Source organism: Tribolium madens, unplaced genomic scaffold, assembly GCF_015345945.1.
Source record: "Tribolium madens isolate multiple individuals breed KSU strain unplaced genomic scaffold, Tmad_KSU_1.1 Scaffold_97;HRSCAF=244;Tcas5.2_LG3a, whole genome shotgun sequence".
In the NCBI taxonomy this organism is placed as follows: domain Eukaryota; kingdom Metazoa; phylum Arthropoda; class Insecta; order Coleoptera; family Tenebrionidae; genus Tribolium; species Tribolium madens.
The window spans coordinates 10,686,112-10,704,923 of NW_025401069.1; the positions used below are offsets into that span (position 1 = coordinate 10,686,112).

Here is an 18,812-nt window from a genome sequence, read left to right on the forward strand (position 1 = left end):
CAATATTTACTTTATTATAAAATAAATTAAAAACTAAAAACTATTATACAATGCAGATTATTAAAATTTTGTTTTTTTAATTCATTATTTTATAACATAAAACCCGCTTTTTGTTTTATTTTATTGCGTTTATTTAGGTATCTGCATAAATTTGAATGCTCTGATGCATACGTTGCTACAAAACAACAAGACGCATTAGTAGAAAAACGAATTTTATACGTGGCGCTTTTTGTGGTTTGAAGCCACACTAGCTTTGCTATCTATTTTTTCAATTTGTGGTTATTTACATGGTGGTCCAAGATTAGTCCCAACACTTTTTTAAATTTAATTCACGTTTCAGTTACATAAAATAATTAGAAAATGAGTGACAGCGACGACGAAAACTTTAACAGAGATGAGGACTGTGTGGACCTCACCGGTTTTCTCTTTGGTAACATAAACGAACAAGGGGAACTCGAAAGCGATGTTTTGGATACTGAATCGCAAAAACAACTTTCCAACCTCGGGAAGTAAGTCTCATTGTAACACTGGGAACACCTTGCACATTAAAAATGTAATTCCAGACTTGGTTTGGGCTCAACACTTAAAGAAATGATAGGGGTTGATAGCATCCCTAAAGACGATTCTGACAGCGATTATGATAATTCTGAAGGGCAAAAATCGAAATTTGGAGATGAAAATAGAGAGAGTAATAGTACGGAATCGCAAAATAATGAAGATTCTAATTGTAAGATATTTTTGTTGAGTAAACAAACTTAACCTCACTTTTCTAGTTGAGTCAAAATCACCCTCTGCTGTTGATTTTTCCGACATCAATGAACTCGCAGAGGAGGAGGAGGAAGAAGTAATGCTGATTTTGTAGTTTTTCAGTTTTTGCATTATTAATTTTCAGACGAAACCTGAAAATTATGATGCTGATGATGAGCACCCCAGTGAAATCGATAATAAATTAATGCCGCCGCCACCGGTACCTACAACTAAGGAAATTTCTGAAATTGCAACAATAGTGTCTGATGATGGCGATAAAAAGAAGCTGGAAACACCTCTAGCAGCAATGCTACCGTCAAAATACGCAAACATTGACGTTACTGATCTTTTCCCTGATTTCAGACACGGAAAAGTATTTAATTGTGACTCCATTTTGCACGTTTTAACCAAAAATTGTAGGTTTTGCGATTTTCACGCCTTTTTGGCCCCGGCAAACCAAGCAGTTTACCGAATATTTGGAAAAACGTGCGGAAAAAACGCAAGAGAAGGAAGCACAAAGATAGTGCCAATCAGCACGATTCCGATTCAAATTCCGAGGATGAGAAACCGAAACACAGGGGGTGGTTCATTGATTATGCCGAGCCCCCGCCCCCTGAGCAAATTCAAAGCGATGATGAAGTAATTTACGAGAGATTCGTTTCGTCGTATTATTTTTTTCATTCTAGGAGAAATTTTTAAAACCTATTGAAAATACGACCGTTGATAGCAAAACTGAGACCCAGTCGAAGGATGACACGGGGCCCAAAGTGGCCGATTGGCGTTTTGGCCCCGCCCAGATTTGGTACGACATGTTGGAAGTACCTGAAACGGGGGAGGGGTTTAATTACGGCTTTAAAGTGGCAGAAGACCAGGTTTGTATCTATTGAGATGTTAATTAATGACGAAAATGAATTTTAGCCCCCAGAGCCCCCCGTTCCTGAAGCCACCGAGCCGCGTGAGGGGGACGAATTCCCCGACGACGCTTTCCTCATGGTCACCCAACTGCACTGGGAGGACGACGTCGTATGGGACGGGAACGACATCAAACATAAAGTATTTCTTTCAGTAATTAAAAAAAGATAGATCTTTCTCTCAGGTTTTGCAGAAGTTGAATTCGAAAACAAATGCGGCGGGTTGGGTGCCCAGTAGTGGGAATCGGACAGCTCAGGCGTTCAGCCAGCCCGGAAAAGGCGGCTTGCTTTCCGGCAGTTCGGTCCGGTTACCGATTCCGGCGCCGCCTTTACCCGGAATGAAGGCCAAAACGCAAATGTGAGAGCTATTTTTTTAATAAAATTTGGCAAAAACCGCTATTTTAGATTGGCAAACAAGCCACGCCCGGATCCGGAACAGGATGACACGTGGTACTCGATTTTTCCGGTCGAAAATGAGGATCTGGTGTATGGGAGGTGGGAGGATGATGTTATTTGGGACGCTGACAACATGAAGAATATTCCGAAACCGTCGATTCTGACACTTGACCCCAACGACGAAAACATCATTTTGGGAATTCCAGACGATATAGACCCGTCGAAGCAAATTGCAGGTAAAGAAAAAAAAATTATGTATACACCCAACATTTTTCAAATACACAGGATGCGCCAGAACTCGCGCCCTAGAGAAAAATGTCCTGTGAGGAAAAAATGTTGGTAAAAAATTCTATCTATAAAACTTTCGAAGTTATGAGAGTTTAAATCTTGCACACTGACTTACTTATTTCTGTAGGAAAATTAATTTTCCAAGTTTTTTTGCTACAGGTTATTAGAAGAAGAAACAGGAAAGCTGTATCCTAAATTGTAACTCTGTTTAATGTTATTTGTGGTTTTTATTGACATTGTTTTTACTTTTACTAAATGATTATAAAAAAAACATCTACAAGATCATCATTATCATTAAATAGACAAAAAAAAGTCAAATGTCAAAAAATTGGTTTATTTATTATTTATTTATATTAAATATAAATTAAATTAAATAATATTTAGTATTAAATAATACTCGTATAAAATAAATATCAAAATTTTTTGACAGAGAATTCTTTAAACATTTTTTCATGTTCCTGGTATCTTATCTTACTTAAAATGTTTCTCTGGGAGTTCTGACACACCCGGTATTGTAAAGTGACTTTATTTGTTTTTTTCACTAATTTTTTTCGCTGTGAAAGATAGGAATCACAGTAGCTATCGAAAATATACCACACAACTTAATATGTTTTAACTTAATTACTTTTTAAGGTCAAGCAACCCCCGTAAAAGTCAAAATCCCCCACCCCCACGTGAAGAAATCGAAAATTCTCCTCGGCAAAGCCGGTGTTATCAACGTCCTCCAGGAGGACACTCCTCCCCCGCCCCCTAAATCACCAAACCGGGATCCGTTCAACATCTCAAATGACGTGTACGTACCCTTAATTAAATTAACTCTAATTAAATTAACTCAATTAATAGCTACTACATGCCCCGGTCATCTGAAACCACCATGCGTCTCAAAGTCGGGGGTGGCAACCTAATCCAGCACTCCACCCCTGTGGTCGAGCTGCGCGCCCCCTTTATACAGACCCATATGGGTTTGATGCGTCTCCGCAACTTCCATCGGCCGCCCATGAAGCGGTTCTCGCACGGGCCTTTGGCCCATCCAGGGCCGCATTCAGTGATGCCGTTGGTGAAACATATCAAAAAGAAGGCGAAAGTAAGATGGGTTGTATTTTGTTGGTTTGGAAGTAATGAGGGGGCGGTTTTAGCAACGAGAGGCGGAGAGAATGGCCTCCGGGGGCGGCGATGTGTTCTTTATGAGAACTCCGGAAGATTTGACTGGACGAGACGGCGATATTATTTTGATTGAGTTTTGCGAGGAGCATCCGCCTTTGATGAATCAAGTGGGGATGTGCTCCAAAATCAAGAATTATTACAAAAGGAAGGCGGCGAAAGACTCGGGGCCCCCGAGCTACAAGTACGGGGAGACGGCCTACGCCCACACTTCGCCGTTTTTGGGGATTTTGCATCCGGGACAGTCGATTCAAGCCATTGAAAATAACATGTACAGGTGTGTTACACTCTAAATCAAAAACGTGATTAAAAGTTAGATTTATCAAAATCTGTCAATTTGGTTGAGTTTTTTGCTCAAAAATGTGCAAAAATTGCTTGGAATTGGTTTACGTAGCGTAATTCAGACCTAAAACGTCGATTCTCTGAATAATTTTAACAAAATATGTCAATTTAAGTGAGTTTATGGCTGAAAAACGTGCTAATTGTTTGACTTGTTTTGACAAAAATCAGTTTGTGGCTGAAAATTTAATTTTTAGGGCCCCCATTTACGAGCATGATAAGCCAGGCACCGACTTCCTGGTGATCAGAACGCGACAACAATATTACATCCGCGAAATTGACGCCCTCTACGTGGCAGGACAGCAGTGTCCTTTGTATGAAGTTCCAGGGCCGAACTCAAAGCGAGCGAATAATTTTGTCCGCGATTTCCTGCAAGTTTTTATCTATCGCTTGTTCTGGAAGAGTCGGGATAATCCCCGCAGGATTAAAATGGAAGATATTAAGAAAGCTTTTCCTTCTCATTCCGAGAGTAGTATAAGAAAGAGACTGAAATTGTGTGCTGATTTTAAGAGAACGGGAATGGACTCGAATTGGTGGGTGATCAAACCGGAATTTCGGTTACCGACGGAGGAGGAAATCCGGGCGATGGTCTCGCCGGAGCAATGTTGTGCTTATTTCAGCATGGTGGCAGCGGAACAAAGGCTCAAGGTTTGTGATTGATTTTTTTTTCGAATTTTCAACATTTCTTTTCAAATTTAAAATAAATGTTTATAATGTGTATAACTTTTACCGAAATCACCAAGTCAAATTTTTGTGTTGGCTAAAAAATTTTTACAAATTACATTATATTTGGCACATTTAAAAAAGGTGTTAAAATAAATGAAAATAAAATATTATACTGTCTAACGAAATCACTTCGTTGATTTTTAAACTGTACATCTCTAATAGCACTTTTTTTTTCTAACGTTGATAAAAATACCTGTATCCTATGTAATTTTGTTCAGAAAATCTAAAAATAATTACCATAATTCTCCATCACGTAAGGTTTTTTGTTATTTTTGTTTTCATATTTAGACAGTGGTCGAAGTAATCACTCATCTTCACGATGTAGACTGAATTAAAAAAATGTATTAAGCCATTTCTAATTTTTAAACTACATAAAATGGAACACTAGGTAATAAATTGAACACAAATTTAACAAAAAAATATTTTTAAGATTTTCGTTTTTGTTTTTTATGAGTAAAGTCTTCCTTTTGCAGAAACCTGCCGAAGTCTCTTACATGCTTAAACGGAAAATAAATTGATTTGCGATTACAAATCAGTAGTAAATGATGAAATTTTAATTTATTTCCTATAATAATGCCCTAGGTTAACATTTATCAAAAAAAATATTAATTAAAAATGTGACGTGTTGGAGGTTTTTATTTTTACCATTATAAGTCAAATGGCGTGTTTTAAAACTGGCACTAAAAATTATGCTTGTTAGAAAAGTCATGTCGCCTAGTTTTTAAAACATTTAAACCCTATGAGAAGTACTGCGAGATACTACTTGTTTCAAATTATTTGTTATAAAAATTTTAGTTTTACTTTACTTTTAATAAACTTTATTTATACTGATAAAGAGGTTCTATTAATTTGGATTTTAAACTTTTTATTAAATCTTATTTCTAAGCTAAATTTATTTAATACGGGTAAATAATTGAAAATAAACATTTCACTCTTTTCAGTGGATAACATTTTTTTTTATTTGCAATGTTGAAAAGCATTATTTTTTATTGAAGTAGAGTAAACTCATTATCACTGTTATAAAACTGTAAATATTCTACTTTGCAGATATTCCTGTAAAAAATATCATTTTGTTTTATGTTCATTTAAAGATTTCCGAAAAAAATGTAAATGAGTTTATTTGAAACAAGATTTTTAATTTTTTTATGAAAATACTTAACCGACTAAGAAAGTCTGATGTTTTCATTGAGATTTAGACAAATTTTGATTTTTAGGACGCCGGATATGGCGAGAAGTTTATTTTTACACCGGCCGAAGATGACGACGAAGAAATGCAACTGAAAATGGACGATGAAGTCAAAGTGGCTCCCTGGAACACAACTCGGGCATACATTCAAGCAATGAAAGGGAAATGTTTATTGCAATTGACAGGTCCTGCTGATCCTACAGGATGTGGGGAAGGATTCAGTTACGTCAGAGTCCCGAACAAACCTACTGTAATTAAACCAATATTTTTTTAATTTGTTTCCTATCATGATTTTTTTTTAGCAAAATAAAGAAGAACAAGAGTCTCAACCCAAACGCACTGTCACTGGAACCGACGCCGATTTGCGTCGCCTATCCCTAAACAACGCCAAAGCATTGTTGCGAAAATTCGGGGTCCCGGAAGAGGAAATAAAAAAATTGTCTCGATGGGAGGTCATCGACGTCGTTCGCACACTATCGACGGAAAAAGCCAAAGCTGGCGAAGAAGGAATGGATAAATTCTCACGTGGTAATCGATTCTCAATCGCTGAACATCAAGAACGTTACAAAGAGGAGTGTCAAAGGATTTTCGATTTGCAAAATCGCGTTTTATCAAGCGCTGAAGTGCTAAGTACCGACGAGGGTGAAAGTTCGGACGAAGGCAGTGACGAAGACATCGAAGAAATGGGCAAAAACATCGAAAACATGTTAGCGAACAAGAAAACAAGCACGCAATTGTCRCTRGAACGGGAGGAACAAGAACGACAAGAGTTGCGCAAAATGATAATGGAAGGGGACGAGAAAAAGGGCAAAGATAAGAAGAAAGACGACGAGGAGAATCAGGAACAGACGAATTACGCCCAACAGGGCCGGATTTTGAAGATTGTGAGGACGTTTAGGGATGCGGAAGGGAAGGAATTTACTCGAGTCGAGACTGTGAGAAAACCTGCAGTGATTGARGCTTATGTTAAAATTCGMTCYACGAAAGATGATGCGTTTATAAGACAATTTGCGACGTTGGATGAAGCACAGAAGGAGGAGATGAAGAGGGAGAAGAGACGGATTCAGGAGCAGTTAAGACGAATTAAGAGGAATCAAGAAAAAGAGAGGTTGGCTTTGGGGCTTGCCGCGTCATCGAATTCGGCAGGAGGAATTGAGAAGTTGGGCTCAAGTGACAGTAAGTTTGACAGTTTAATAACAAAAAAACTGACTTTTCAGTTTCAGGCCCTTCGAGTCAATCCTTCAATGTTTCCCCTAACAAATCAGCGGTGATTTCGCCGCCGAAATCGCGCCGAAAAACAAAACTCAAACCCGATTTGAAGCTAAAATGCGGTGCTTGTGGCAACGTGGGTCACATGAGGACCAACAAAGCGTGTCCTTTGTACCAAAACAGCGGCTCCAACGCCCCCATGAATGTCGCAATGACCGAAGAACAAGAAGAAGAAATCGAAAAACAACTAAACACCGATGATGAAGATTTGGTCAACATTGACGGAACTAAAGTGAAGTTGTCGAGCAAGTTGCTGAAGCACGCTGAAGAAATGAAGAGGAAGACTTTGCTCCTGAAAGTCCCCAAGGAGGCCATGAATGCGAAACGGCGACGACGAGGAATGTCCGACTTGCATTGTGACTACTTGAAACGACACAATCGAACCGCAAATCGGCGAAGGACTGATCCTGTGGTCGTCCTTTCGACCATTTTGGAGAATATTTTGAACGAAATGAGGGACATGCCGGACGTTCAACCCTTCCTGTTTCCGGTTAATCCGAAGAAAGTCATGGATTATTACCGGATTATCCAAAGACCGATGGATTTGCAAACGATACGAGAGAATTTGCGTCAGAAAAAGTACCAAAGTCGGGAGGAGTTTTTGGCTGATGTCAACCAAATCGTCGAAAATTCCACTCTTTACAACGGCGCGAAAAGTAGTCTAACAGTTGCAGCGCAACGAATGTTGAATAAATGCGTCGAAAGACTGGGTGAGAAGGAGGAAAGGTTGATGAGACTGGAGAAGGCGATTAATCCGTTGCTTGACGATAACGATCAAGTCGCCTTGACGTTTATCTTAGACAATGTGATTAATACGAAATTGAAAGCCATGTCGGAATCGTGGCCGTTTCTCAAACCGGTTAATAAAAAACTGGTCAAGGATTATTATAGTATCATCAAACGACCGATGGATTTGGAAACGATTTCGAAAAAAGTCGCCGGTTGGTTACGTTTTTTTTTTAAAAATGAAACTCGTTTTTATTTGTTTTTTTTCTAGCACATAAGTATCACAGTAGGCATGAATTTTTAGTCGATATTGAACAGATTTTGGAAAATTGTATCTTGTACAATGGGCGGGATTCCCCGTTTACCGAAAAGGCGGAACAGTTGGTTAAGATTTGTAAAGCGACTTTGGACGAGGTAAGCCAAATTGTTTAATTTTATCAGAAAACTGTTATTTAAGCATGTATTATGTTGAAATGCTTTGATTCAAGCTGATTTTTGGCATACAGTTAAGTCAAATGGATTGAAAATAGCACAAATTGCTTTATTTCAGCCTAAAATTGGATGTTATGCAATTATTTTTATAAAGTACATTGATTTAGAATGATTTCTGTAATAAAATCGAGCAAAATTGTATTGGAAATAGCTCAAATTTCTTTTTTTTTTTTTAGAAGAAACCTGTTATCTATGCATTTATTTTGTTAAAATACGTTGATTCAGGTTGTTTTCAGGTTCAAAATTGAGCCAAATCGATTGAAAAAAAAAAACACAAATTCCTCATTTTGGTCTTAAATTGTATTTTAAGCAATTATTTTTATAAAATACATTAATTTAGAATGATTCCAGTGTGTAAATTCAGTAAATTGGATTGGAAGTAGCTTAATTTGTTTGTTTCCTAAAAAAAACTGTTATTTAAGCAATTATTTTGTTGAAATATTTTGATTCAGGTTGATTTCCGGCCAATTAAGCCAAATCGATTGGAAATAGCACAAATCGCTTCATTTTGGCCTAAAATTGGATTGTAAGCAATTATTTTCATAAAATATTTTGATTTAGAAAGATTTCTGTGTTAATATTGAGCAAAATTGGATTGAAAATAGATCAATTTGTTTAACTTTAGCGGAAAGCATTTATTATGTTGAAATGCTTTGAATTAAGTTGATTTTTGGCTTAAAGTTAACCCAAATCGATTGAAGCAATTATTTTTATAAAATACATTGATTTAGAATGATTTCTGTAATAAAATCGAGCAAAATTGAATTGGAAATAACTCAAATTTCTTAATTTTGGAAGAAAACTGTTATATAAGAATTAATTTTGTTGAAATACTTTGATTCAGGTTGATTTCCGGCTTAAAATTAAATAAGTCTGAAATGGCTATTAAATTTCTGATACTTGTTTGAAATTAAGTTAGCAACATCAACTATCGAAAATTCAAACGTCACACTTTTATATACAGTGTGTCCCCGGATAGGTGAAATGACTCTTGTAAAAGATAAAAAATGTTTGATTTAATTTTAAAATATTTTGGGATTCAGTCCTGCTTGCTTAAAGACTAATTTCTAACATAATTTTAGTTTTGACAAATCAACTATGCAACTTATTTTAGCGTAAAGTGCCTTTTATGTGGCAAATACAACAAAAAATTATTAAGAAAAGTTGTTGAGAATCAACATCTAGATTCATACCAAATTTCAAAATAATCGGCGAACTATGATTGTTATTATTATTTTTTTTTGTAAAAATTCAAGTTGGCCGATGATATTAAAATTTAGCATACGGGATTAGATGTTAATTCTAAACAACTTTTTAAAATACTTTTTAACATATCTGTTTCTAAAAAGCAACTATCTTGAATAAAAAATGAAAAATCATTGTTGGCCGATTAAATTTAAAATTTGGTATACGAGTCTAGATGTTCGAGATTCGAAATAAATTTTTTTAATAACTTTTATCGTATTTGCCACATAAAAAGCACTTCACTACAAGAAATAGGTTTTTACTAAGGCATTAGAAATTAGTCTAATTTAACCAAGCAGGGCTGAAGCCCAAAAAATGAAAATTTAAATCGCTTTTCTTTTATCTTTTACAAGAGTTTTTACCTATCCGGGGACACACTGTAAAGTCAATTGTCATTTATTTCTTAGGGAGAGCCGCTGGAATAGCTGTCACCTGACACATTTTAATCGCCAATAATTCAGTGTTGCCACCTTAATTTCAAAGTCACAAGTCACTTTGATCGCAATTGCTCAAGTTAAAGAAACTGAAATTTCGTCTAGAAAATATTATCCTTCCTTTTTCTCTCCCTTATTTATAATTTCTATTATTTATTTCTTTTTTTTTAGTACGACGAACATTTGACACAGTTAGAGAACAAAATTTCTTTGGCCCAAGAACGAGCGATGCAAGACGACGACCAGGCGTGGATGGGAGGGGAAGAAGAAAACTACACAATAGCGGAACCTGACAGAATTGTAATAAATTTGTAATTAATTTACAATTGATTAATTAATTGTTGTTTTGTAGAGCCAGGCGAGCTCCCCGGACCATAGCTCATTCATGAAATCAAACCTTGACGATTACGATTACGTGGACGTAGAAGGCGGAATCCAAACAAGCGAAGACGTTACAGCTTCAGTGTCAAGGCCGCGAAAGCGCAAAAATAAGAAAGACGAGGCTGCAATTCTCGAAGAAGATTTGCAATTTTCTAGTGAAGAAGAACTCGACGAGGTGCCCTTGAACGAGTTCGAGGATAACAAAGGTGGTTTGGTGATTTCGGCCGAAATGCCCATGGAGGGTGTGAATGCTGACGATGACAGTCAGCAGGCGGCTGAAGCCATGGTACAGCTAGGGTCGATGGGTTACTACCAGCAAAATGAAGGTGAAGGTACTGATTTGGTGTACAAGGAGGAGAGCATGGATGTGGATCCGAATTATGATCCTTCTGATTTTCTCATGTCGGGATTACCGATGCATAACAAGGAGGAAATCAAAATTGATGAGACGGTGTTGCAGCCGCAGGATAGCTCAATGAAGATTCATGATGATCTCGCTGTGAGCGAGAGTGAGGATGAAGGGGGGAATGTGGGGGAGACGCCGGTGCAGGAGGAGGATGATGGAGGAGATTTGTGGTTTTAATTTACAAGTAGTGTTTTATATTGTCAAATATTTATTTAAAATAATGTAGGTACAAAAAGGTGTTTAATGTATCCTTTCCTCTCTTGCCATTTAAGTTGCTATCTAGTTCATAGCGCTTTTAAAGTGCATATAACTTCCATTTACGTCAATGAGTGATTATTGGAAATTCCAACGTTTCAATTTGCGCCAAAAACTGGCAAAAACTAAAGGAATTGTCTTTTTCTTTAATTAAGACTGGTTTTTAATGTTTGGTTGAAATTTTGAATATTGTGATTCTTAGCAAAGCAGCGATTTTTTGGAAAAAAATACTTCGAACAACTTTATAAATATTTGGTGGGAACACCAAAAATGTTCTTTTATTTTGTGTCTTATTAACGCTATTAACGAGCTGGTCTGGGTGCGTAGTGGATTTTATGTTTCCAATGTTGGTGACAATGCCGTTGGAAGTAATTTCATTATTCGTACTAATTGCTTAAACTTCTGTTTTAATATACTTTTTTTTATATTTTAGGATATGAAATCGTCAATAATTAACTCAATAATTTTTTGGAATCGTAAGAACTTTCATTCACTTGAATAAATAATTGTGGAAAACACCGTTTGCGTAAACCCAATAAATTACTCGATTAGGTACATTACGAATTCTCTTTACGTTTCTCCAAAACAATTTATTCTTAAAAGAGTAAATCACCTCTCTGTTTAAATAAAACATAAATAAATGTATTTAAGTAAAAGTGAAATATTATTATTGTGTATTTATTATTTATAATGCACATAATAATACTGATTGGACCAGTCAATCAAAATAGTTATTATTGGTTTCCATTCACAATTTTAAAAGTTGAGCAACTTTTTCCTGCTAAGTGATACTGAAAAATTATACCATATATCACATTGTGGAATCAACCTTCACGTATTTTTATAGCTAATGAACATTTTTTTCGTAATTTTATCGGTTTGAACGTTTTATAAAGCGAACTGGACTGAAACGTCTTCAGTTTTTTAAAACGTTGCTACTAAACCATTCCTTTTTTGCATCTCATTCATTAGTCGATTTTTAATTCCGATGCATTAATAATTAATTAAATGAGTCATGATTAAACCGGCAACAGATATTTAAAACAAAATAAATAAACTTTCGTTTCTCAACACCGGTGGTGTAATTCGCCAAAGTTCAGAGACTTTCAGACGGAAAATTTAAATTATTATAACGTAATAAGTTGGCAATTTATTAAGACCTCTCTTTCAAATCAGTCGATTATGTTGTGTGAGTGTTCAGTGTCTAGTGTAAAAATGCTTTTTTTCTTCATACTAGCATTTTCAAGTTCGCATTGCACCACCTTGGAAGAAAGTGTCATTGCCCCGACCTTCGAGATCACCCACCAATGGTCTTACATAAATTTCACTTGGGAAAGTTCCATCACTTACAAAGAGGCCATCGACTCCGGCGATTACATCCCGGAGAACGTCGCCATGGCCGGAATCAAGTTCTACCGGAACCGGTGGTACTTCGCCTTGCCCAAATTCCGGCCCGGAGTTCCGGTCACTCTAGCCTACATCTTCGCCGATGACTCACCAATAAACCCACTTTTGACCCCCTACCCGGACTGGGAAACCAACACCGACCCCACCTGCGAGGGCATCAAAGCGATCCAAAGCATGGAAATCGACCGGAGTGGAGTCATGTGGGTGTTGGACGGCTTCCGGGTGACTCCGGCGACCGCTTGCCCCACCAAACTGGTGTGGTACGACTTAAACACACATCGCCGGATCCGGAGTTTCACATTCCCGGAAACAATCGGCCTCCGGAGGGGCGGCTTCCTCAACGATATCGTCGTGGATGACACGGGCTACGCCTACATCACGGATAATAGTGTAATCGATCCCGGATTAATCGTGTTTTCAGTCCGGGAAAACCGGGCTTGGAAATTCCGGGATGCCTCCATGTTTCCCCAACTAGAAGCTGCGAATTTCGTGGTGGATGATTGGCCCTTTCGGGGGTTGGCCCCCATCGATGGTATCGCGCTGACTCCTCGGGGGAGCAACCCCCGAGTCCTCCTTTACTGCTCCCTGACCGGATTTAGTGTCTATGGAATAACTACCGATGTTTTAAAACGGGAGGATTTGCTCATGAGTGGCGATTGGAGGGCTTATGTGACCTACTTGGGGGATAAACAGGCCCAAGGCGACGGCATGATGATGGATAATGTTGGGAATTTGTACTACGGTTTGTTGCCACTTTATGGGGTTGGGAGATGGAATGTTTTCGGGGGGTCCCCACCCGAAATTTTGTACCAAAATAGGAGTACCGTGATTTGGCCAGATAGTTTCGCTTTCGACAACCAGGGMTACACCTATGTGCTTGCTAACACTATTCTCAAGTTTTCGGACGTCAATTTTAGACTTGTTCTGAACGATGAAATCAAGATTAGGATTTTTAGATTCTTCACCGGGGCGCAAAGTTATTTGTTTTAATGTTTTTATTGTTAATTTATTTCACTATCGTGTCATTTTCCAGTATTTGTAGGGTATTAAGGTTTACCATAATATTTGTTGGTGTAGTTATAGTTAATAAAATGTTGATTTGATCCTAATGTTGATTCCCCCTTTCTAATAATCATTTTTTTAATAATGATGTTTTGGAAGAAAACTGTTATATAAACATTAATTTTGTTGAAATACTTTGATTCAGGTTGATTTCCAGCTTAAAATTAAAATAAGTCTGAAATCGCTATTAAATTTCTGATACTTGTTTGAAATTAAGTTTTCAATATTGAAAAATCTATATTCCATTGCACCATGTTTTGTATTAAACTTCTGATCAGTGTAGCCTATGACTTCGAAATTAAGTTGGCAACATTAACTATCGAAAATTCAAACGTCACACTTTTATATACAGTGTGTCCCTGGATAGGTTATTTGTTTAAAAAAAAAGTTATTTGTTTTAATATTTTTATTAATATATTTCACTATTTTGTCATTTTTCAGTATTTGTAGGGTAGTAAGGTTTACAATAATTTTTATTGGTGTAGTTCTAGTTAATAAAATGTTGATTTGATCCTAATGTTGATTCCTCCTTTCTAATAATCATTTTTTTTAATAATGATGTTTCGAATTTAAAAAATAATTTGCTTCTTACACTTGTTTTTTGTGTTTTATCCATTTATTTTTTTAATTATTCGAAATATTGTAATTCGAAAAATGAAAATGTTGCTTGTTTTATTAATGTTATTAGCCGAAAACAGAATTTCAGTAATAAAGCGATCAGTAAATAATTCAGTTTTGATCAGTATAAAATGAAAAATGATCAGTATTTAATTAATTTTTACACAGTAAAAATAATAAATGCTAAGTAAAATTTGTAATTTGCTCAGTAAAAATAATAAACTCTCAGTAACTTTAATCAAAGTTAGTAAAACAACATAAAATTTAAAGTCAGTCTTGGTTACTTAACACTGTATGGCCCCTGAGCAAGAATGTTATTTATTATTGGTACTTATTTTTATATTACTGAATATTTATTATTATTGGAGGGTCGAATGTGTATTAGCAAGGGCCCCTGCGCAAGAATGATTTTAGCAAGGGCTGGAAACTGTGCACAAATGGTAATCAGTCTAATTAGCGTACGCCACTCTTTGGACTGCTGTGATAGCACAATTTTGTTTTGAACGCTTTGCAATATTTCGATTGTGCTCGCAAACATTGTGTTTGTAAATGTGTGAATATTAAATTAATTAGTTTTGCTAGAACTTCATTCATTTGTCTTTACTGTGCATTTATATTTTTACTGATCAAAAATACTTGTCGTTGAAATAATATACTGTGCATTTAATTTGTTACCATTTCAATATTAGGTGATTTTACTTATTATTATTGCCCGAAATTTATCCTTGCAACAAACATTTCATCACACTATTCGACATCTAAAGAATTATTAATCTAATTAATTACCAAATTTGTATGAAATGAAAGTGCCCCAAATCTCTTAAACCGAGATTCTGTTTTAGACAATCGAAAGGAGAACAGGTAATTGCGCACCCATTTGTATAAATTAAGCGACACAAAATATGAAAATAAACTTATATTTGGCAATCAAATATACATAAATTTATTAAAAAAATGACTTGAAAGTGTCTCAACCTACCTACTCTTTGTGTAGTGGATCTAAACCTAATTATAACGAATCAACAAAAATCACAATAAATACTTATTCTAGATAGCTCTTCGTCCCCGTGAAATACTTGAAAATTTTGAACATGACTTCTTGGCTCAATTTCAGGGGGAAATTTGCGTCCATGTATTTGTTTATGTTGTTGGTCAACAACCTCAAATTTCCAAAATCGTCGAATGCGAAACTCCCCGTCCAGAGCATGTTTTTGTCCTCGGCCATGATTTTCGCCGTGGAAAACTCCTCATGCATGTTCCATTTTCCCACCCCGTACAAGGGTGGGAGGGTGTAGTAGAGATTCCCCTTGTTGTCCATAATCAAGCCATCACTCTGACTTTGTTTTTTTCCGACAACCTTGATGGCCCTCCTCCAATCACCGCTGTTGATCAATCTTTCACTCTTCAAGACTTTGGTTTTGATGGCGTAGAGATTCATCCCGGCTAGGGGAGAGTAGAACAAGAGGCGATTCCGGGTCTTGGGGAGTATGGGCGAGAGGGCAATTCCGTCCAAAGGTGCCAATCCTTTGTAAGTCAAATTACCGACAATGAATCCGGAGGCGTCCTCTTCGTCAAACATGGTCCGGTCCCGGAGTTTCCAGGCCCGGTTTTGGCCCTTGGAGTACACAATCAGGCCCGGATCGAGGAAACTATTATCGGTGATGTACGCGAACTCTTCGTTGGTACTGTCAATCACGATGTCTTTGAGGTGGCCCCCTTGACTCGAGCAAATATCTTTGGGAAAAATGTACGAGAGGATTTCTTTCCCGTCGTTGTTTAAGTCGAAAAGGACCAATTTCGGGGGGCATCTGGTGTTGTTGTTGATCCGGAACCCATCAAGGACCCACATGATCCCATTTTTGTCGATTTCCATATTCTGGACGCTTTGCAAGGTCGTGCAGTCTTTACTCCGGGGCTGGTGGTCCCAACTGGGGTATGGGTGCACCAATGGGTTGGTTTTGGGCCCGGATTCGGTCGAGATTTTSCCCAGAGTCACRGGAACTCCTTTCCGGATTTGCGGTAAAGCCAGGTAGAGGTCCCCTTTGTGGTACTTGATTCCGGTGATGGCAACATTTTCCGGGATGTACTTCCGCTTGATCACAGCCTTCTTGTAGTCTTCATACGTGGGCCACGTGAAGTTAACGTAGTGCCACTGGTACTCCAACTGGAACGTTTGGTTCTTGACGGGTTTGATGGGTTCATTTTGAACCTTGTCGTTGAGACAGTAGTTGACGAAAAGGTACCCGAGATAAGCACACAGAGGGTTCATTGCGGCGACGGCGCAAGTACCAAACTGGCCGTTTTTGCTTTGACATATATTTATAACTTGGGTTAAATCTCATGGGAGGAAGTCGAGTGGGGGCGAAAAATTTTATTGCATCCGAAATGGTCAATGATCCGAGGGAAAAAAATCGCCCAGAGGCGGAATTAGTCTTTGTGGTACGTGTCATGGGCACGCGATGGGCCAATTTTGGGATGTTCGGTGAAAGTTATCGAAAGTGAAATAAGAGAAAATTATTTGAAAAAAATTGAACTCGCGCAAATGAGAGGAAAAGTTGTGATTTAATATGTTGTTACGTAAGCAAAGCAAGATCAAATTTGAATAATTTCTCATGACACTTTCCCAGAGGCATCTCGGATGTAATTACTTCCGAGGAAGTGTGCAATTGTGAGGTGAGAAGCAGGAAGAGAGGAAATAATACGAAGAGTAATGATTTAACAAAAGCCAATACACATTTTTCATTTTTGAACTACTGTGAAACATTCTCCGATAATTGTGAGAAATTTCAAGCGGCATTTTTACTGCTCAAAATAACATAAAATTTTTCGTTCCGGTTTGTCTGCGACTTCCTTTCACCTGCTAAAGCCCCTTAAGACATTTCTATTAATTCGTTCAATGATTAATAATACAGGAATTACGTTTATCGTGAAACACAGGTGAACAACAATTTTAAAAATGGATGAACGTTCGAGAGAAACGTAAAGAGAATTTTTAATAATAGACGCGTTGTAATGAGTGGGTTTATGCAATCGGCCTTTTCTATAATTATTTATTGATACGAATGCGTCAACTAACAGTAATAAAAAAACTAAATTCTTTGCTTTAATTGCTTTATTTTGAGTTATTTTTATTTACATAAGAGATTCTATTTTAATAAGTACAAAAACACTTCAAACTTCACTTATTTTATTATTATTATTTGACCCGGCAAAAGAAGAAGAAACCATTTGGCAGAAAATTATTTTTAAGACATAATTTTCTGACAAATAATTTCCACAACTTTTACACTCCACTGACCCGGCGGTTAGACCTGCAGTCAGGCAAGATTCACTGCTATGAATGATGTTGATGAATTGTTTGAAATGAGATTCATGTAAGAAAAAGCCCCTAAATTCCCCAATCTAACGTCACTACAGATCTTTCGCCACGCAACTTTATTATTATTATTTTTATTTTATTTTTATTATTTTTTATTTATTTTTATTATTTATTACAGAATTATTTATTGTAATTAATGAAGTTATTATTATTAATGTTACTAAAATGAGTTTCGTTAATACTGATACATTTCCTAATAACATTACAAGTTTTTAAATCTCAATATCTCAATAATTAAATTTGAATTTAATTTTCAACGTTCAAGATTTATACTTTTAACTTGTTTGGTACAACTCCAATTGCGGAAATCATTATTGGTATTATGTTGACCTTTTTCATGTTCCACATGTTTCATTTGCATTTAAATATTTTTGTTGGTTCTGTCTTGTCTGTCTTGTCTATGTGTGTCTTGTATGTAATCGAAAATAATAATAATTTCTCTGTTAAAATTATTTTAAAAGTAAATTTGCACTCGTCTTCTGCAAATTTTGAAGAAGAGTTTAAAAAATAATACATTTTATCTAAAACACAATTAATTTCTATTCATAATTTGATCAATACTTACTGTTGCACCCAAAAATCACAAATTCTCACACTTCACTTTGCAGTAAACATAAAAATAAAATGCACTAACCTTTATGGCATCTTCTTCTGCTACCCTTTGTAGCAATTTGCCTCTGCTTCTTATACGGACCTACTGAAAATAAAGAAACATAAAATCAGTATAACGTGTTATTAAAATAGTTGAAAATGTTAAATACAATTTAATAAGTGTAATTTTTCTAAAAATTTAAAAAGTATTGTTGACTTACCCTTTAATCCGGACCCTTGTAGCACGATTATCTTCTTCCATTTCCTCCATTGGCACTCACTAATCACTCGAAATTTTAAAACCGCGCACTACTAAATGTCTATTAAGCACTCGAAAAAACAACACGCACTCATTGGTCATTGGAGTTACTGAAACAAAAAAAACTTACCATATATTCAGGAAAAAAATAAATTCGTACAATACTTAGTCTTTTTCTTGCTGATGTTTCTTTAATACTTTGGCCAAAAATTCTAAGTTCTCGGTTAAAATTTTTATAAAAATAAATTTGCACTCGTTTTCTACAAATTTTGAAAAAGAATTTGAGAAATAAATACATTTTATCTAAAACACAATTCACACTTCAAACTTCACTTATTTTATTATTATTATTTGACCCGGCAAAAGAAGAAGAAACCATTTGGCAGAAAATTATTTTAAAACATAATTTTCTGACAAATAATTTCCACAACTTTTACACTCCACTGACCCGGCGGTTAGACCTGCAGTCAGGCAAGATTCACTGCTATGAATGATGTTGATGAATTGTTTGAAATGAGATTCATGTAAGAAAAA

At 36.3% G+C, this 18,812-nt stretch overlaps 3 protein-coding genes across 5 annotated transcripts; 2 read left to right on the forward strand and 1 right to left on the reverse strand.

The window, feature by feature from the left end:
- Window positions 1–116: 116 nt before the first annotated feature.
- On the forward strand, window positions 117–10,945 carry LOC123015089 (transcription initiation factor TFIID subunit 1). Of its 3 annotated transcripts, none has more exons than XM_044414557.1 (19): window positions 117–509; window positions 564–727; window positions 774–844; window positions 893–1,120; window positions 1,168–1,386; window positions 1,434–1,619; window positions 1,666–1,800; window positions 1,853–2,016; window positions 2,064–2,290; window positions 2,976–3,135; window positions 3,186–3,426; window positions 3,479–3,780; window positions 4,040–4,490; window positions 5,783–6,004; window positions 6,057–6,930; window positions 6,972–7,964; window positions 8,021–8,163; window positions 10,092–10,220; window positions 10,273–10,945. In XM_044414557.1, exons 1-19 carry the CDS (start codon window positions 361–363, stop codon window positions 10,882–10,884), a joined length of 5,670 nt encoding a protein of 1,889 aa, XP_044270492.1. In that variant the 5' UTR covers window positions 117–360; the 3' UTR covers window positions 10,885–10,945. The 3 variants fall into 3 exon arrangements, with proteins under 3 accessions (XP_044270492.1, XP_044270489.1, XP_044270491.1); XM_044414554.1 differs by having other exon boundaries at window positions 1,844–2,016; window positions 10,273–10,944; XM_044414556.1 differs by having other exon boundaries at window positions 118–509; window positions 1,844–2,016; window positions 6,978–7,964; window positions 10,273–10,944.
- Window positions 10,946–11,909: 964 nt separating this feature from the next.
- LOC123015092 (protein yellow-like) lies at window positions 11,910–13,472 on the forward strand. The gene has a single exon (XM_044414561.1). It carries the CDS (start codon window positions 12,145–12,147, stop codon window positions 13,357–13,359), a length of 1,215 nt encoding a protein of 404 aa, XP_044270496.1. The 5' UTR covers window positions 11,910–12,144; the 3' UTR covers window positions 13,360–13,472.
- A 1,478-nt stretch (window positions 13,473–14,950) lies between these two features.
- On the reverse strand, window positions 14,951–16,337 carry LOC123015091 (protein yellow-like). The gene has a single exon (XM_044414560.1). It carries the CDS (start codon window positions 16,316–16,318, stop codon window positions 15,092–15,094), a length of 1,227 nt encoding a protein of 408 aa, XP_044270495.1. The 5' UTR covers window positions 16,319–16,337; the 3' UTR covers window positions 14,951–15,091.
- Window positions 16,338–18,812: the final 2,475 nt, after the last annotated feature.